Source organism: Miscanthus floridulus, chromosome 9 (genome assembly GCF_019320115.1).
Source record: "Miscanthus floridulus cultivar M001 chromosome 9, ASM1932011v1, whole genome shotgun sequence".
In the NCBI taxonomy this organism is placed as follows: domain Eukaryota; kingdom Viridiplantae; phylum Streptophyta; class Magnoliopsida; order Poales; family Poaceae; genus Miscanthus; species Miscanthus floridulus.
Window position 1 is genome coordinate 131,231,498 of NC_089588.1, and position 20,417 is coordinate 131,251,914.

General features: G+C 42.4%; 2 protein-coding genes and 1 long non-coding RNA gene across 3 annotated transcripts; 1 reads left to right on the top strand and 2 right to left on the bottom strand.

Moving 5' to 3' along the window:
* Positions 1-3,808: 3,808 nt before the first annotated feature.
* Positions 3,809-4,455, bottom strand: LOC136480946 (U1 small nuclear ribonucleoprotein C-2-like). The gene is made up of 2 exons (XM_066478363.1): positions 4,435-4,455; positions 3,809-4,204 (listed from the first exon to the last, which is right to left on the bottom strand). The coding sequence occupies exons 1-2, from the start codon at positions 4,453-4,455 to the stop codon at positions 3,809-3,811; spliced, it is 417 nt and encodes a 138-aa protein (XP_066334460.1).
* A 3,582-nt stretch (positions 4,456-8,037) lies between these two features.
* Positions 8,038-9,657, top strand: LOC136482962 (uncharacterized). The gene is made up of 4 exons (XR_010765260.1): positions 8,038-9,043; positions 9,129-9,276; positions 9,352-9,408; positions 9,492-9,657. It is a non-coding gene; the product is annotated as an uncharacterized lncRNA (long non-coding RNA).
* A 1,999-nt stretch (positions 9,658-11,656) lies between these two features.
* On the bottom strand, positions 11,657-16,615 carry LOC136480947 (uncharacterized). Its single transcript, XM_066478364.1, has 5 exons — positions 15,999-16,615; positions 14,439-15,264; positions 14,312-14,350; positions 13,955-14,204; positions 11,657-13,719 (listed from the first exon to the last, which is right to left on the bottom strand). Exons 1-5 carry the CDS (start codon positions 16,613-16,615, stop codon positions 11,657-11,659), a joined length of 3,795 nt encoding a protein of 1,264 aa, XP_066334461.1.
* Positions 16,616-20,417: the final 3,802 nt, after the last annotated feature.

Consider the following 20,417-nt stretch of genomic DNA (forward strand, 5'->3'; position numbering starts at 1 on the left):
ACGAGAATCAGTGGGGTTGCATGAAGAATATCCAGGGTGTATTGAAACAAGTTCGTTGAGAACTTACTCGACGAACGGCTGCACCTCGGGAAGGTTGGTCAACACATATAGCATGACACTTCGCCACTCTTCATTTCCCAATATCTTATTGGTCGAACCACTTGGGCTGCCGAGTTGGCCTTGGAACAGGCTGTGGGTCCATTCATTTTCGCCAACATTGTAACGAGGGAGTGGATTATGATTGCTAGGAAGTTTCGGCTTGTAGTATAGTGTTGTGAAGTTTGCCACCTCCTCCCTTAGACTTGCCTCTGCAATGGAAGCCTCAATTCTGGCTTTATTTGTACATTTCTTGCGAAGAGTCTTTAGACATCTCTCGATTGGATAGCACCATCGGGCTTGCATGGGCCCCCCCCCCAAACGTGCCTCGGATGGGAGGTGCACAATCAGATGCTGCATGGGCAAGAAGAAGCCGGGTGGAAAGATCTTCTCCAGCTTACAGAGCAACACAGGTGCCGCTTTTTCCAAGTCCTAAGTGATGGTCCGAGATATCTCCTTGGCACAAAGCTGATGGAAGAAAAAGCTCAACTCTGCCAGCACTTGCCAGACATGGTCAGGGACATAGCCTCGGACCATCGCCGGAAGAAGCCGCTCAATCCATATGTGGTAGTCATGACTCTTCATCCCGTTGACTCGTAAAGTGCCTAAGTTCACTCCCCTGCTCAGATTCGCTGCATATCCATCTGGGAACATTAACGTCTTGATCCATTTTAGTACTTCCCTCCTTTGATCAGGTTCCAAGACGAAATCGACCTTAGGTCTTTTCTATTGTTTGTTTCGGCCACTAGGAGGCCGCATCTCTTGCTTCGGTCTATCACACAACGTCGCTAAGTCCACTCTAGCCTTAACGTTGTCCTTAGACTTGTCAGTGTTCATGAGAGTTCCCCAAAGTGCCTCGGCGATATTCTTTTCGGTGTGCATTACATTAATGTTATGTGGCAGAAGAAGGTCATCGAAATAGGGGAGCCTCGTCAAGCCGGACTTATGAGTCCACATATGTTCCTCACCATATCCCACAAAACCACCTCCTTCATTGGGCACGAGAGCATCTATCTGAGCACGCACCTCAGCACCACTCTTCATGCGCGGTTTAGGGTCTATCACTGCAACACCTTTCGTAAAGTTCTTGATGTCTTGTCTGAATGGATGGTTAGAAGGGAGGAATTGACGATGCCTGTCGAACGATGAATACTTGCCACCCTTCTTCAACCAAATGAACCTCACAGCTTCCTTGCATATTGGGCACGAGAACTTCCCGTGGACACACCAGGCGGCGAATAACCCATACGCCAGGAAGTCATGCAGGGAGTAGTGGTACCAAACATGCATCTTGAAGGATGATTTTGTAGCGCGGTCGTATGTCCATACCCCCTTCTCCCAAGCGTCGATCAATTCATCAATCATAGGCTCCATGTACACACCCATATTACTCCCCGGGTGTCCAGAAATTATCAACGACAAGAAGACGTTATGCCGTTGAAAGGAGATGCTGGGGGGAGATTCAGGGGGATAACAAACACGGGCCAACATGTGTATGGGGCAGACAACTGTCCATAAGGATTGAACCCATCTGTTGCCAGTGCGACACGTACATTACGAGCCTCAGCTACTTTGTCAGGATGTTTGTCATTAAAGTACGTCCATGCTTCGGCATCGGACGGATGCACCATCGTCCATGGCTTGTACCGTACACCTTCTTTATGCCATGTCATCTGTTTCACGGATTCCTCGGTCATGAAAAGCCGTTGGATCCTCGGCACAAACGGAAGGTGCCATAGGACTTTCACGGGGATCATAAGCTGCCTCTTCTGGCCATCTCTAGAGTCTACCTCTAGGTACCTTGAGGATTTACACTTCGGACAGTACTTTGCATCCTTGTGATCTTTCCTAAATAAGACGCACCCCTTCGGACAAACATGTATCTTGTCATATGGCATCTTAAGCATACGAAGTAGTTTCTGTGACTCGTACAAGTTCTTCGGCAGAATGTGCTTCTCCGGTAGCATGCTGCCAAACACGGCCAACATCTTATCAAAGCCTTCGCGACTCAGATTTAACTCGGCCTTCAACCCCATAACACGTCCAATGGCATCCAGCTGAGAAACCGTTGTACTCTCATGAAGGGGTTTCTGTGCCGAGTCCAACATTTCATAGAAGGCCTTAGCGGCTTCCTCCATCTCCTCCTTCTCACGTCCTTCTGCGAAGTGAGCTTGGTGAGTGTCATCTAGCATGTCTGCTACTCTGGCATCATCATCAAAAGCCTCGAGGCTTGGTCTCACCACATCCGCTCTTATACGATCTGCTTCACCATGGTGGATCCACCGGTGGTAGCCAGCCGTATAACCATTGTACACAAGATGTTTACCCATGGTCACCTTGTCTACCCTTCTGTTGTTGTCACATTTGCTACAGGGACACCAAAGTTTAGAATGTCCTTTAGCTACACCCGAGCTCCATGCATGTTCCAAGAAAGCATCTGTCCCATTCACCCACTCAATGTCAAAGTCACTCCTGCTTCTCTGGCCCGTGTACATGCACTAACGGTCTTCCATCCTTCCACATATACAGCACATAGTAATGTAACCATCAATTGCATCTACGCGGTGTTCCTACTCTCTAATAGGTGAGGATAGGTCCTAATCCCACCCGCGGATGCGTAGATGAGATTAGTTTCCATCCTGCTCTCCCTATCCGAGATAGAATTTCGGTAGCACCTCCCCGCTATTCTCCCGATGCACGTCCTGCAAGGGAGAGTGTGTATCCGGAGAACAACAGGGGGTGATGTCGAAACACCATCTCGGACCGGAGCGGACCATGGAAACTAACCCATCTACGCATCTGCGGGCTGTCCAAAAAACGTGGACCATCCAAAACAGATACGGTCGCAGATATACAAAGATCTGTATACCTCCAACCGTATCTCTTTCGAACGGGAGACACCTAACTAGGTTACGCGACCAAAGACCACATACGGATAGAGGGGTTATACCTAGGGTGCCGGTGAGGTCAGGGTAGCGGGGCGGTGGAGAGTCGGTGCAGTGGCGAGTCGACGCGGTGCAGGAAGACCCGCAGCGTCGACGAAGACGATCGGGGTCGCCGAGTCCCTCCCACAGGTCCTCCTGCAAAAAGGGCAAAAATGGTTAGTGTCGACTCAAAATTTCGGTAGCACCTCCCCTGCACGGGGAGGTTCCCAAAACCTGCAAAAAACATGGCACAAAGGCCAACAACCACATATATACCAAACATGGGCACGAAGGCCAACAACCACCAATATATCAAGAGGAGCCATGTACTTTAGTTCTCTTTCCATGCAGATGAAAGTATTGAAGTAGTACAACAACAATTACTACTACCCCTACAACTACTACTAACAACTACTTAACTACTAACAGTACTAATACTAAGAACTACTTAACTATTAACAACTACTACTACTAACCACTACTACTTACTAACTACTACTATTTACTAACTACTACTACTACTAAGCCTACAACTAACACTACTAACAACCACTACTACTTACTAACTACTACTATTTACTAACTACTACTACTACTAACCCTACAACTAACACTACTAACTACTACAACTAACACTACTAACTACTACTACTAACACTACAACTAACTACTACTAACACTACTAACTACTACTACTAACACTACAAGGGTAGGGCTTACCTTGGCGGCAAGAATGGCAAGAGCGAGGGCCGGCAACGACGGCGGGGATGACCGCAGCAGCGCGAGGATCAACAGGCGGTCGGAACGGCGCGAGGATCGACGGGCGGTCGGGTCGGCACCTTCCTCTTCTTCCTCCTCCCCTTCTCTTTCTTCCTCTTTCTCCTCCCCTTCTCTTTCTTCCTCTTGGTCCTCTCCTTCTCCCTCTGCTGGCCGGCCGCAGGGCACGGCGGGGCCGGTGGAGCTCGGGGCCGGCGGGGGAGCTCGGGGCCGGCCGGGTCGCTGTCCCCGGGGAGCTCGGAGCCCGGGGCGCCGGTGAGCTCGGGGCGGCGGCCGGGGACCCGGGGCGCGGGCGCGGGGCCGCCGGGGCGCGAGCGCGGGGCGCGGGTCCGCCGGGGCGCGGGCGCGGGGCTGCCGGGGCTGGGCGGGAGTGCCGGCCAGAAGCCGGGGCGAGCGCCGCCGGAAGCCTACAGTCGCTGTCGCCCATCTAAGCTGTGGTATTTTAGATGGCAGCATACCACCGGACAAGGAGAGGTAGCATATTAATCTACAACATTCTGTGTATAATGTTTTGACGGCGGGCAACTATATAATTCCAGTCCACCATCCTGCGATGGGCGACAGCGACTGTAGGCCCTGTCTCGGCCCTCCCTTGGTCCCTCCCTGCTCTACGGTTCTGCTGTTCTGGTATGAATACCAGCAGAATTTGGTTTGCCATGAGGTCAACTTTGATCAAGGCTAAGACTGAGCCTGGGTTCATGTACAGATTAGTGGTATGGGTGAGAAATTAAAGTTTGCACTTGCATAGGAGCAACATATTCAATTAAAAAAAGAATCTATATAAAGAATATTTGCTTCAATTCTGTTTGAAAAATTCAGAGTTTTTTTTAAAAATAGATTAATAAAGGAAATGCAAAGAGTCGACCTCTTCACCTCACATACAAGTTAGGGGCACCTTTGCCATCACAACAAATCTATGATAGTGTTCAAAAAGTGAATAATACATTTAATTTCATTGACTACTAAATAGACGGAGGATATACTTAGTATTTGTTTAGGCCATGTTTGGTTGGGCTTCCAAACCAGCTTTTGCTTCTTCAAAAGCAAAAGGCCAACCAAAGGGGTACAACTCCACCCCTTTTTTTTGTGAAAGCTGATTTTGTGGCGGTACAAATTTCACAACAGGGTGAGAACGAGGTGCTTGCACCGGCTGTGGAGTTGTGAAAATCCATGAAATTACCCACTTGCCACATGTTATGAAGATATCATTTCATTTTTTTCTCATCTTTTCTCTATTCGGCAGGAATCGCGAAGGTCCGTGCCAGGGTTTCACCGGCGGCAGCGCATCTTCGGCCACCTCATGGGCGACTACAAGCTCCACCGCTCCTTGCTAGAGCGCCACCCCTTGCCAGAGCGCCTGAGGAAGAAATGCGTGGAAAAAAGGACAAATATGTATTGGTTGGATGATACGTGGGGTTATGGATGACATGTGGGCCTACTGACAGCAATTTGCTAGTATAGTAATAGTCTTAAAAATTTATCGGGTTTTTTTTTAAAAAAAGAAATTAAAAATTCTAAAATCCCAGCTAATCATCAAAAATTCATAGAAATTTATCAGAGCTCACACTTACATGAAACTAGTTTTAAATTTTTGTCTGAACACGTCTTTGTCGTCGTAATGTCCGCTTAATATAAAGTTAAACCATACAATGCATGTTGAATATGCAATCACAGCTTGAATTATATTTTTACTTGAATTTTTTCTACATCCTCCATTGCATAATCTGGCCGAGTTTTAGATTTAGTAGACCATATAAGATTTACATAACTCAAAGCTAGGTTCCTAAGAATTTCATAAGATTAAATCAAAGTTTATAACTTTTAAATGCATATTTTTCTAGAAAAATATTTCATTAGTTTTTTGACAAAATCTTTCTAGTATTTTTTTTCCAAAAAATCTAATTGATCTCCCTAAACTATAAACATTGTCTGATTTACCTTCCGAGTTTTGATCGAACCAGGCAAATTGGATTTTCACAATAGTCGAGAGAGGTCAAATGGACTTTTCCCACTACTACAGCCTGTATTTGTAGGGGTGGCTCATAAGCATTTGTAGAGGCGGTTTTGCCAGCCACCCTACGGAAGCATTGCTATAAATCGCTGATTTGTATGGGCGGCTGGCCAACCACCCCTACAAATCACATTTATAGGGGCGGCGGTCTCCCCTATAAATCATTTTTCAGAAATGACGAATTCGGACCGAAAAAATAGCAAAAAAAAATTTAATCCGGGGAGGCCCCCACCGGTCAGCCACCCGCCCAGCCAGTAGGATACGAACTCGCAACCTCCCCCTCGCGCATACCCTCCTCTACCACTGCACTTCACACTCACTTATGTCAATTACAGATTTTCTTTCTCTACGTATTATCCTAAACCGAGTTTAAATTGATTGTTTGAGGCCCTAAATAAATTTAAATCGAAAGGTTATCAACTACAAAGTTGTATAACTTTTCGAGATCTACAACTTTCATTTTGTTAGTTTTTCCATCCGAGGTCATTTACAAAATTTGAATTCCAAAATTGAGAAATTCAAATGTAGTTTTCTTTGACAAGATGATTTCAAATAAAAAAGTTGTCAACTAAAAAGTTGCATAACTTTTTGAGATCTATAACTTTTCGTGTTTGATGTTTATCCATCCGATGTCATTTAAAAAATTCAAATTTCAAATTTTTTGAAATTCAAACGTAGTTTTCTTTGACAAGATGATTTCAAATAAATAAGTTGTCAACTACAAAATTGTATAACTTTTCAAGCTCTATAACTTTCATTTTGATAGTTTCTCCATCCGAGGTCGTTTACAAAATTTAAATTTCAAAATTTAGAAATTCAAACATAGTTTTCCATGACAAGATGATTTCAAATCACAAAGTTGTTAACTACAGAGTTACATAACTTTTCGAGATATACAACTTTTTTTATGTTTTTTCATCCGAGGTCATTTAAAAAATTTTAATTTTAATTTTTTGGAAATTCAAATATATTTTTCCTTGACAAGATAATTTCAAATCAAAAAATAGTTTACTACAAAGTTGTATAACTTTTTGGGATCTACATCTTTCATTTTGGTTGTTTCTCCATCCGAGGTCGTTTAGAAAAATCTAAATTTTAAATTTGAGAAATGTAGTTTTTCTTGACAAAATGAATTCAAATGAAAAATTTGTCAACTATAAAATTCTATAACTTTCCGAGATCTACAACTTTTATTTTTGTTTATTTATTCGTCCGACATAGTGGTAGTAACATTGTTCACAAATTTTACATATCACTCTTATAGTTTACAAAATTATAAGAGAAATATTTAAGTTTTGTGAACAATTTTATTACCACTTTGTCGGATGAAGAAATGATCAAAGTAAAAGTTGTAGATCTTGATGAGTTCTACAACTTTTATGTTCATGACTTTTTAGCTGAAATCATTTAATGTTTCAAAACGACGTTTGAAGTTGCTATTTTTTGAAATTTAAATAGATAAAACACAGTCACATGAAAGGATGGACAAAATAATAACTGTAAGAACACAATAAATTGATAGAGCATGATTTTTGAAAATTTTAGGAAAAAAGATCATCAAATTTGAAGTTAGTACGAGGGAGAAAGACTAGTTATAAGTTTTAGCCAAAGATTAAAAAGAGAAATCAGAGTTCTTCGATAATTTCAAAATTAAATTTCAAACAACATTTTGAAGCAGTAAATGATTTCAAATGAAAAAGTTATAAACAACAAGGTTCTATAACTTTTCGAGATCTACAACTTCTATTTCGACTATTTTTTCATCCGACAAAGTGATAATGACAAGCATTTGTAGAGGCGGTTTAATATAGAGCCGCCCTAAAAAAGGAGATGTTGCTATAAATCCTTTATGTACTAGTGTTCTATTTAGACAACAAAACTTTCTATTCCATAGTTTAATTTCAATACAATGTGAATATTCTCGGAGATTATTACAAAGTTGATGGTACTTCCATATTCATTAACTTATGTACAAAAAAATATTTCAAAAACATACTCGTAAATGGATCTGATCCTTATTAGAAATAAAATGTGAATTGTGCGCTCATGGATATTCATTAACATACAAAACAAAATTCAAATCAGATTTTCTGATGAACGCTATTTTTTTTTGCCGCCTACTGCAGTATGGAATAGTAAAACTTGCCGCCCAGTGGTAGTGATTTACTGAATTTTAATTTTACGCCTAAACTGCGCCCCACTCGTGAACTTAGCGGTTGGCGCCTCGTCTGCAGATTACGGAAAAAGGGGATCTATTACCCTCCGGCCTCTCCCTCCCCCATCTCCACATCCTCTCCCGCACCCCTTGATTCCTCGACGCCGAGGCATCAACCGCCCAATTCTTGGCCGCTCCTCCGACAGCACAGGCTATCCGATCCACTTCATCATTGCTCTTGTACGCAGAGGGCGGACATCTTCCCTTCCCATCGGTGAGCACACTTCACCTTCGTTCCATCTGCATCTACCTGTCTGGGGGTGTCGATCTTCTCCATATAGGCTCCGGCCGTTCCTGTCACTGCGTGCGGCGAGAGGAGCGAGCGATCTAGCGGTAGATGAGGGGTCCTGGCTGATCTGGGGTTAGGGGCGGCGGCCGGCGGCCCGGCGTAGGCCAGGAGCGAAGGGTCCGGCGGGGGCGCCAGCAGCACGGAGAAAGTTCGGCCCACCGTCCGTTCGGCACTCGGCGGGCAGCAGCAGCCAGCAGGGGGCGGGGGTCTGGCGGTGCCGCGGCGGTCGACCACAGCACAGCAGGCGAGAGCAGCTAGGCAGCCAAAGCGCCCAGCGCCCGGCAGGCAACCCCGTGAACTCCTTTCCTCTTTCTCAATTTCTCAGCCAGGTTCAGTACTGTCAAAGATAAAGTATTGAAGTACGTACTAGGAATCTCGGTTAAGTCAAAATTAGAATTGGCCCCTCTACATTTTGTTCTGCTTTTCTTTGCACATATCATTTATTTTTAAACCTGCAATTTTATTCTTTAGTTCGTTTAAAAATAGATAGCGCTGCAGGATGTAACCAATAGAATGCAGTATAATCTCTGTCACATCTTTATGTCAATTTGAATATCCCCACATTTTGTACACATCACTATAACCAATAGAAGGCAAAAAAAAAAAATAGATTTGAATATCTTGTGCAGGAAGATCGAAGGAAAGGAAAGGTTCATATGGTAGAATTATGGGATGCTGCTCGTAAGAAAAAGAATAGGAGATACAGCACCAACAAAGTGAAGCTAGTAATGGTATATTTCTCTACTCCTAATTAATAACATGGATTTGAAATTGTTGTTACGATTATGTGACCTTCCTATATGCTTATTTCAATAGGATGCATCATTTGAGAAATTAGAAAAAAGAAAAGAGAAGAACAATTGTAACCTTTCAGCTAATGATTTTAACGAGGTGTTCAATGAGATAAGACTATAAGAGTTCTGAAGGCCTAACTTTACTATGTGGTACCATAATGACCAACATGGTATGACTACGTTCCTCTTACTGTAATCCCTCATAGTATGGCTGAACTTGCTAAATCAATGATATGCTTTGATAGTGTCTACAGCAGAGGCCTTATAGAATTAATGCTCCAGCTCATAATCAATCAAGATCGGTATGTACTTGTTTCCTTGTTGTTTCAAAGCTAAATTAATTACAAGTTCCATGATCATAGCTTTATGTTTTACAAAATGGTAGAGCCAAATGGAAGTTATCTTATGTCACTAAGATACAAATATGAAGTTCTGGGCAAAGGAAAGTTAGTGACTACGGATAGCACTCGAAACATTGATGGCACCGTGCTTGGAAAAGAATTTGTTGGGGTTCATGTTGATGCCCTTGAAAATAATGGCAATGGGAACAATGGAGATGAGATGTTATCTAGACCACTCTATTCTATCAAAACTACAAGAGATGATATTGGCTTGTTGCTTGGCCCCGTTCACATGTAAGTTTTCTCTTATATTAAATGCTCTACAGTTTTGTAATTTCTAAAATTATACCATCTCTCTAAACACATGTCTTATTGTAGGTTAAGAGGCTTAAGAGTTCAACTCAAACTGCACAACTTGGTATGTTTCATTCTTGCGAGATTCGTTTGATTAGAATTCATGTTTGTCAATTTAATCTCCTTTTATTTTGCAGTATGGTGAAAACATGTAACTTGATATGGATGGAAAGACAAGCTACAAGTTTCGGAGTGGACAACATAGATTTTAGATGTTAGTGAAAAAAATAATAGATATTTGTATGATATTGTCACTTTGCCTATTTTTCTTTATGAACATGGTTTGTCTTTGAGTGTACTTTAATGAGTTAATCAGTATCTTGTTTTGTAAAGACAAAAATGGATTGTTCAATGTAATGCCTGCATGATTCACTCTCTAAATATCTATATTTTTTATATGACTTTATAAAACATTAAAGTATAACCTGGCTATATTAGTAGACACGAAATATAAATGACAATGTATCTATATTATTAGACACGCAATATAAATGAATCTACCCAACCGTCTCTATACTTCTTAATACACAATACAACGTCATTACACAACGTGACTATATTAGTACACACATAATGTAAATGTATCTATGAGAACGTCTCTATACTTTTTAACACACAATACAACGTCATTACACAACGTGACTACATTAGTACACACATAATATAAGTGAATCTATGAGAACGTCTCTACATTTCTTAGCGCATAATGAAGCGCTGCTATATAACGTTACTACACAAATAGACATGTTATATGAATGTATCTATAAAAGTGTATCAATATGCGTAGGCATGCAACTAACGTCCCTACAAAACGTCTCTTTATCACCTTGACACGCTTAGGGAACTCGTATCTACAAGTCCTGACATGGTCCATGCAAAGACGCTTCTAACACGCTTTATAAAAGCGTGCCTACAATCTTGTAGTGACGAAATAAAACGTGTCTAACACATAAATAAAGCGTCACTATAGGGGGGTATTTCTAGTAGTGATAAGAGCCAAAACCGTCTGGCTCACAGTCAAGTGAAGTTGTGTCTTGTGGCGATGGGCTCTGTTGTAGTCTTACAAGCATTGAAGCCAACTCCATTTGAGCTGCTCCACGGTTCATGCAGAAACTTGGATCAGAAACATCAATAATTCTACTTAATCATTGTGCACATACTATGCTTACAACCATAAATTATCCGATGACCAAAGTGCTTACTTCCTAGTGAAGAATCATAGAAGGATAGATGTGTCATAGACTCTCACGTGACAGATTATAAACAAATCGAGGCAGCACAGTACATGTTACATCGATATAGGACATAGGAGACTGGAACTGGAAAACAGAGTATCAACTGGTGGCCAGAAACAGAGTCGGTGAAGCTAAAACAGTAATGGATTCAATGATGGAAAATCAGTATGTGCTAAAACAGGTTTGGTAGTTTCATACATCAGCATAGATGTTCGCATAATGGAAATGCGACGGTGCTGTACCAGATATGTCTCTCTCAGGAATCACAAAGTTATTTGTTTGACGGAAAGTGGGCTAACACATTTTCAAAATCTGTGCGGTCGAATGGCTGACACTCACGAGCAGCAACAGTGACACCATCAGCTAGGATAGGACAGAACAGGTTGGAGAGAGTACTTACATACACTGTACGCATGCAGATCCAAATTCGTATCTCCTCAAGACACATTATTATTGTCTCCCCCTGAAAATTCGGATAAAGCTAATAATTAATTGAGTAGAGACAAGCGAGTGCTGTATATATATAATATATGCCAAAATGGAGACAGAACTGTAACAAGATAGAAACAAATTATGAGATATTAATTTGATCAGAACTACAAAATTCTCGTCGTACCTGATTAATATGATACCATATGAAACGTAGGATGGTTAGGATGCACATTGCATGCATTTCTCAGTGAAGCCAACGCAGCATCCCTCTCCGCATCAGGCACGTCTACACAGATGATCTCCCCTCTGAGTTCCCGAAGGGAAGGCAGGTACTCCAAGCCAATATTCACACAGTAGTCACTGTAGTTATCTTTTAGAGCCCACAGAGGGACATCAAATTGAAGCATTTCAAGATTTGGCATCACGCCAGAGGGTACAACTTTTCTGGAGTCATTGTTTTTTCTAGAGGCAAAGGGCATAGCATCCTCTCCATTCCACATATACAATGAAACGCTAGTGTCCTCCTCGTTGGCCTGCTCAAACAGAACCACTGCATTGGTAACGAAGTGCCTCAACTTCTGGAAGAAGCTGCGATCACTGGAGTTAATATTGCTTGCTGTTACCGTGGACTCTGTACTCAGGTCGAGATAACAGAGCGCCGGTAACCTAGCAAGGAGTTCCAGATCCTGCTCATCCATAGTAATCACAAACAGCTCCAAGTGGGCCAGGATGGGAAGAGCTGATGGATTAATGCATGACGACAATTTGGACAATCTAATTGCATGCCATCCCAAATAATGGAGAGGTCGTGAGAGCACAAAGCCTGCTGCTCCCCACATGGCTGTATCTGCGTGCCAAGCTGAACCGCGAACTTGTATATACTGGAGCTTTTGCAGATTCTTTACAGACTCCACGAAATCTCTCTGCATGCTCTCATCCGCCCCATCAGTGCCGAACACGAGCACCCTCAGTTCTCGCAGGTTGGCAAGCTCCTTGACAAATCTCTTGGGCTTATCACTGCAACCAAAAAATATTCTTAGCTCCTCCAGGGAAACCAGCTTCCCAATCCCATCAGGTACCTTTCCGTCAGCACATAGCCGGAGCAGCTCTGTTAGGTGCACAATGCTTGCTGGCAATGTTCCCTGCACATCGAGTGTTTGCAGTAACTTTAGATTCCCTAGTTGTATGGGGAGCTCAGGGGAACTAGCGTTGAATCTCATCCTAAGGTACCTCAAGTGAAGTAAATCACCAAGATGCTCAAGGTGGCAACCTTTCTCAAAGCTGCAGTATACTATGTCTAGCACGCGCAAAACTTTAAATCTCAAAAACTGGTCCCGGCTATCAATAAAACACCTGAGTGCAGTATAAGACCTCACTTTTTGCATCCCAGTGATCATTGCTTCAGAATTAATGTGCTTGGCTATTCTGTTCTGGTTGGCTAACCGACGGACACTGCTTGGTGCAGGTGTTGCTTCAACATTATCACCTAATATAGCAATAAAGTTTTCATCAGATGAAAGCTTACGCATCAGATCAAGAACCATATCATGAACATGACAGCTTTCTACTCTGCCATTCGACTCATTCTCCAATGGCTGGATCAAGCTTCTATTAATGAGATCATTGAAGTATCTTTGTCCAAGCTCAAATAATCTTGTCCCCTGTTTCCCATCAATAAATCCTACAGCTATCCACTTCCATATCAAAGAATCCTTTAGGATCAAATAATCTTCTGGATATGTACTTAGATATAGTAAGCATGTCCTCAAATGTGGAGGCAGATCATAGTAGCTAAATGAAAGTATTGTCATAGTATCTTCAGCTTCCCTGTTATCTGTAGTATGAAAACCAATAGAGTTGTAGACCATTGACCATTCGCATTCTGGTTTACTAGCCAACAAACTAGCCATTGTGATGATTGCTAATGGTATACCAGCACATTTCTTTAGAATTTTCTCAGAAATGTCATCTGGATGGTTATCAAGGAACTTTCGGTCTGCTCTAGATAACCTTGTATAAAATAATTTCATGGAGTCATCATAGGAAAGTTGTTTCAGCTTGTAAACCTCACCAGATGCTTTGGCAACATCAACATTTCTAGTAGTTGTGATTACTTTACATCCACAATTATTCTCAACAAGTGCTAGTTCGATTGCTTCCCAGGTGCGTACCTCCCATACATCATCAATAACAATAAAATACCTATCCACACCAAAGTGGAAGAACCATTGGTTAATAAAGTTTGGAGCTTCTGCAGAAGCAAGAAATTTGCTAAGATTAAAGGAAGTCAGCATGACAGATAAAACACAAGGTCGCGTTAGTAAAAATAAAACACATGACGGAAGTTGCGATGGTTAATGGTCAAGGATAATTTCCTTTGCGGTTCTAGTATTTTCCTTTGCGTTTTTTTAGCACCCAAGGTAATTCGGGATTCTAGTAGTGATATTTATAGAAACTACACACCAAATGGCTTAATTGATGAAAACTACATATGTAAGAAGTTAATTCTGAAACAAAAGTGGCAAATTCCTTTTTGTCATAAGTGGCAAATTCAAGCACCCTCAGTTCTCGCAGGCTGGCAAGCTCCTTGAAAAATCTCTTGGGCTTATCACTGCAACCATTGATTATTCTTAGCTCCTCCAGGGAAACCAGCTTCCCAATCCCATCCGGTACCTTTTCGTCAGCACATAGCCGGAGCAGCTCTGTTAGGTGCACAATGCTTGCTGGCAATGTTCCCTGCACATTGAGTGTTTGCAGTAACTTTAGATTCCATAGTTGTATGGGGAGCTCAGGGGAACTAGCGCATAATCTTATCCTAAGGTACCTCAAGTGAAGTAAATCACCAAGACGCTCAAGGTGGCAACCTTTCTCAAAGCTGCAGCCTACTGTGTCCAGCAGGCGCAAAAGTTTAAATCTCAAAAACTGGTCCTGGCTTTCAATAAAACACTTGAATGCGGTATATGACCTCACTTTTGGCATCCCAGTAACCATTGTTTCAGAATTAATGTGCTCGGCTATTCTGTTTTGGTTGGCTAACCGACGGACACTGCTTGGTGCAGGTGTTCCTTCAACATTATCACCTAATATAGCAATAAAGTTTTCATCAGATGAAAGCTTACGCATCAGATCAAGAACCATATCATGAACACGACAGCTTTCTACTATGTCATTCCACCAGATCCTCACTGGCTGGATCAAGCTTCCATTAATGAGATCATTGAAGTATCTTTCTCCAAGCTCAAATAATCGTGTTCCCTGTTTCCCATCAATAAATCCTTCAGCTATCCACTTCCATATCAAATAATCCTTTTCGATCTCATAATCTTCTGGATATATACTTAGATATAGTAAGCATGTCCTCAAATGTGGAGGCAGATCATAGTAGCTAAATGAAAGTATTGTCATAGTATCTTCAGCTTCCCTGTTATCTGTAGTATGAAAACCAATAGAGTTGTAGACCATTGACCATTCGCATTCTGGTTTACTAGCCAACAAACTAGCCATTGTGATGATTGCTAATGGTATACCAGCACATTTCTTTAGAATTTTCTCAGAAATGTCATCTGGATGGTTATCAAGGAACTTTCGGTCTGCTCTAGATAACCTTGTATAAAATAATTTCATGGAGTCATCATAGGAGAGTTGTTTCAGCTTGTAAACCTCACCAGATGCTTTGGCAACATCAACATTTCTAGTAGTTGTGATTACTTTACATCCACAATTATTCTCAACAAGTGCTAGTTCGATTGCTTCCCAGGTGCGTACCTCCCATACATCATCAATAACAATAAAATACCTATCCACACCAAAGTGTAAGTACCATTGGTTAATAAAGTTTGGAGCTTCTGCGGAAGCAAGAAATTTGCTAAGATTAAAGGAAGTCAGCATGACACATAAAACACAAAGGTCGCGTTAGTAAAAATAAAACACATGAGGGAAGTTGCGATGGTTAATGGTCAAGGATAATTTCCTTTGCAGTTCTAGTATTTTCCTTTGCATTTTTTAGCACCCAAGGTAATTCGGGGTTCTAGTAGTGATATTTATAGAAACTACACACCAAGTGGCCTATTTGAAGAAAACTTCCTATTTAAGGACACTTTATTACACAAAACTTACTCATCTATGGCCATGTTGCAAACATAGGCAACCCTAAAACGTTGTTTTTCCTATAATTTATAGTTTCAGAAGGAACACATTTTCAAAATCTAAGCTCGTAAAAATGTTTATGTATTTACTTAATTAAACTATGATGCTTAGAAGTGCTAAATGCATTGTCCTTTTTTATAGCTAGTGAAGTAGTCTAAAAGCTGCATACTATAAATGATGTGGAGATTATGTGCTTATGGTATACTTAAAAAAAGAGCACTCAGGGCATGGAGTGGAGAAAATTAATCTCAAGTAGTCTCGCATAAATGATGTGGAGATAGCATTTTTAGGATAACATACGACATAGTGTAGCATCGACTAACTGAGGAGCAATATCTTAAAAGCACAGGCTAAATACAATTTACAATTGGATGTCTGTGTTACCTCTTTTCCTTCAGGAATTCTCGGAGTTGGTGAATGAGGAGCTCGACGCCTCTCTCAGTGTTGTGAATGTCCTTATGGTTTTCACTGTCAAGATGAAAGAGAATATCCTTGAAAACTTTTACCAAGTCATGATCCCGACCGATTGAAATGAAAGCCCCGCAGTCGTATTGTGGTTTTAGCTTGTCATACACCGCTCTGGCAAGAGTGGTTTTACCCAATCCTCCAACTCCCACAACTGAAACCATCTTCATCTTCTTATTGGAGATATCATGATCCTGTTGGGATGTATTCAGCATAGACATGAGCTCGTCGCTTGACTTGTCGACGCCAATAAGTTGTGTCACTTCTTTGTACATAGCTTTAAGGCGAGGATCAATAGTTGACGTTGCTGCGAGTGGCTTGCACATAATCTCATCAAGTTTGTACTTCTGACGATTGTTGGCCACCTCCTCGAGATGCTTTGTTATGTCCATGATCTTTGCTGCAATATCACGGCGAGCCTTGGCCTTGCTGAACAGCTCACCCAGCTTCGTCATGGCAAGTTTGAGGCTGCTGGAGTCGGAGTTGTTCTTTCCGCCGTCGACGCGAACGAGAAAGGTGTCGATGATATCCTCCATGTCGTAGGATGCCTCCCTGACCTCTCCACTGCAGGCTGCTCCGTTATTGCGTTCTACTCAGAGCTAGGATGAGAGCCTGAGGCGCAGGGCGTGGTCGATGGCTTTGTCCTTTTGGTTTCCCCCTGCAGAAGTGCTACTAATAATGGCTTGAAATCCTAACTGAGCCAACCAAAAACTATCTCAACCATGCACAGCACAAGTGACACAATGCACGCCATTACTCCACTAGTGCAGAAATTTAACCAAACAACCTCAAATTATACATTCAGACCCCCAAATAAACCAACTATTTTTCTGTTTTGCATGTTAGTGTCAGCTCAACCCATCAGCTGAAACAGTCCAAATCCCAACTCAGGGTAGACAAGCATGTAGCTTACGGTTCACCGAAATAAATCTCATATTCTCATACCATTGTGTAACCACCCAAAAGCATCAATTATATCCTACCCGAAACCAAACCAAAACAAGCGTGCCTTCCAGTACACCCAAACGAATCCAACCTATTACCTGCAACCTTTAGTATTAACTGAACCAAGTCAGGCCAAATTAGAAACCAATCCATTAGCCCCATTCCAAACCAAACGAATCAGCATACCAAGCCTTCTCCAGGGAGCATTGTGTGTCACTAGGCCTAGTGGAGTCCAGGCAGCAATGATGATCAGATATCAATAGTTCGTACTACTAGAAAATTAATTTTCGGACAACCTCTTTGATTAATATAACATAGGCACATGTATATGGGGACCGCCTAGTGGCCTCTAGGCAAACATTCGTCTCTCAGTTAATCGTCGATTTATAAAGGCGGTCGACTTAGGACGTTTGTCTCGATCTGTCATGAATCGGTTAACAGAGGCGGCCATCATAAGAAGTTCGTCTGTAACAATAGACATTAACAAAAGCGGACGTTCTAATAAGGGTGGATCTCTAAAAATCGCCGTTAATAATTAACGCATGTGGGCATCATAATAGTTACATCTAAATAGAATTCATAACTTTTTCATATGACGTTGGATGACAACAAACTTTATATCAAAATTATATCCCTCCACACGATCTACAACTATATAGCATATAAGTTTTTTTAGTTGGAACTATTTAGAGTCCCAAAATATTGTTAGTCAGAGGTTTTGAAATTTTATTTTAAAACTTTTCAAAAAACATTGGATGTGGACATGGTCTATATCAAAGTCTGTCGCTACAATCTTGAACTTTGTAGTTGAAAAGTTTTTGAATTGAAGTTATTTAGAGGCCCAAATATTTGTTTTAAATTCATTGATATTGAAATCCAAAATTTATAATGTCCAAACGACCTTGAATAATCACATGGTTAGTACAAAAGTTGTAGTAGTTGATCCAATCAACAAGCTATTTGTTCAAAAGCTTTCTATTTGAAGTTATTCAGAGTCTCAAATATTTGTTTTAAATTGACATATTTCTATATTCAATTTTTTTGAAATTTTCAAACAATCTTGGATGGGGACTTATCTTATACCATAGTTATAGTGCTTGATACGATTTAAAACTTTGTAGTTAAAATGTTTTTCAATTAAAATCATTTAGGGGAAGAAATATTCGAAACAAAGTTATAAAATGTTGATATAAAAAGATGGGATAGCTATCTATTTATACTCACCAATGGCTGTAGGGCTGGCTCTAGGATTTGGAGGACCTGTTGGAATTGAGGGATCCCAGCGGGAAGGAATGAGGGGGCCCAGGAAAATGAATGGAAGGAACGAGCGAAGGCAATGGTCCTCAACCGAGTGGCTTCACTCACTCCGACACAATTGTTGAGACAATAGTTCCTTGGGTGGTGTGCCAACTGATCTATCTTTCTTGGGGCTCAAGTCCTCGTTTAATGGGTACGGCTATACATGTTCACAAGTACACAAATGCCCCTTGCCTGCTTCAGATATTTTGGCATATTCCCCCTTTTACGGAGTACACCAACGCCGAGGGATTTAGCGACATTTACATACACAACAACCTTCTCTATTGGGCCCTTGTCGAGTCAAAACCCTAGGCCCATCAAGTAGTCGAGCCTGATTTATGGACCTCCGCTGCAAGGGCTTCCTTCTCCAGTAATTGGCGGACCTATTGCCTATTGTCTCTAGAAGAAATGAAGATGGGCTTAGCCTGCTGGTTTCTCCCGAGGCTGCTTGGGATCCTCGGGATTTCAACACAAAGGCTCGCCCTGGAAGTCTTTGCTGAAGACTCACCTAGCCTTCATCTGTCACTCCATCGCTTTGGCTTGCACGGGTCCTTTGCCGAAGGTCCGCCTTGCCTTCGCCGTTAGCTTGCCGCTCGGCTCACGTGGGTCCCCACTGAAGATTATCCTTGCCTTCACCGCCGGCCTGTGGCTCGGCTCATGTAGGTCCTCACCGAAGGACTATCTTGCCTTCGTCGGCGCTCCTGGATTCACGACACCTGCATGGCGTTTGTTAGCCTTGGTTAGCGAACCCTTAGGCTGGAGGCTTCGCTCCCCAACAGTTCCTCCTTCGAGGGTGAGGTTTGACATAGGTGAGCCTGATCCTCAAATCTTGATGCTTGCCTTCGAGTCCGAGGGTTCTCTTACCACCTCCCTCTCCGGGCTCTCTTGTGTCAGACTTGCGCCGCGTTCACTTTTGAAGTGGTTGGTTTCCTTAGTGTTTTACTGTTGAAACAAATGGACAGGAGTTTGACCGTGACAAGGTGGAAGTTGGACCGTTAGTTGGGGCACTGTTTAAAGTTATTTGGGTGGTAGATCGGAGGCACCCCCTGTCACATTACCTACGGTTAAAGATCCAGCTTTTTTGTTTCTGCCATTGTTTTTAGAGATCCTTCATCGCGTTTGTTGGAAGTGGCTACATTTTGTGGCTGTGGTCCTTGGTCTAGGCTTTCTAACGTGAAGGTTCGGGAGTGGAATTTGTATTTTGAGCAATCCTTGATGGCGAGTGTGAGGGCTCAACATTTGGAAGAGCTCTGAGCGATGTTCAGGCCAGCCCTAAGGATCTAATCAAAGGCGGTAGCAAGACTGGCTAAGGCAAGGTTGAATATGCGAAGGCTTTCGAGTTTGGTCCTTCGCTCACCTTTGAGGCGGATGTGAAGAAGTATGCTGAGCTTGGATGGTTTGCCGAAGGCCGGGCTACAGCTCCGAAGGGTGAGTCTGTGCCTACGTGACTTCTTTATTGTGGCCCTGCGCATGCCATGGGTAAGGTTTGTGAAGGATGTGCTGGAGGCCTTCTCTGTGCAACTGAATGAGTTGACTCCAAATGGGATTTTGGCTTTGGCAAAGTTCTATTGGGCAAGCCTCACGTTCAATGTTGGATGCTGATATTGACTGCTTTTGCGCGCATTATGAGCTTCAGCGGCAGCTGAAGCGGATCACGGTCAAAGGCCTGACGAAGGAGGAGCAGTTTGCCATTTGTACCTTTATGCCCAAGCGGACTTTCGAAGGGCTAGGAAAAGGTATTTGATTGCTTATGCTCAGCGTAATCGCTGGAGCAACGATTGGTACCACTACTGGTTCTATGTCAGGACTCCAAGATTTACCATTAAGGAAGATGATGGTGAAGATGCCTATCGGTCCCCTCCTGCATCGAAGATGAAGGAGATGAACCCTCGACTCGGGTTGCGGCCGAGGAGACCGATAGAAGGGAGGCTTGAGAGATGGCCTTCGAGAATCCAGCAGACTGTCCACCATGACGGAGGTTCTTGACATTCTAAATGGCGACAAAGAGTTGGCAGCAGCCCAAAAAACAATTGCTCAGTAGACTCGAGATCAAGAGATGAGACCCCAAATGAATGTACGTAGATGATGTGTTGT

What these genes read in the sequence shown, in the direction of transcription:
- LOC136480946 (XM_066478363.1), bottom strand. Translation starts at nt 4,455, where the DNA reads ATGGCAAACCAAATTCTGCTG. An exon ending in TGGCAAACCAAATTCTGCTG is followed by an intron (nt 4,205 to 4,434) that starts GTATTCATACCA and finishes CAGCGACTGTAG; the next exon opens with GCTTCCGGCGGCGCTCGCCC.
- LOC136480947 (XM_066478364.1), bottom strand. Translation starts at nt 16,615, where the DNA reads ATGGAGGATATCATCGACACCTTTCTCGTTCGCGTCGACGGCGGAAAG. An exon ending in GAATTCCTGAAGGAAAAGAG is followed by an intron (nt 15,265 to 15,998) that starts GTAACACAGACA and finishes TGGTGTGGATAG; the next exon opens with GTATTTTATTGTTATTGATG. An exon ending in TTGCCACCTTGAGCGTCTTG is followed by an intron (nt 14,205 to 14,311) that starts GTGATTTACTTC and finishes CTCAATGTGCAG; the next exon opens with GGAACATTGCCAGCAAGCAT.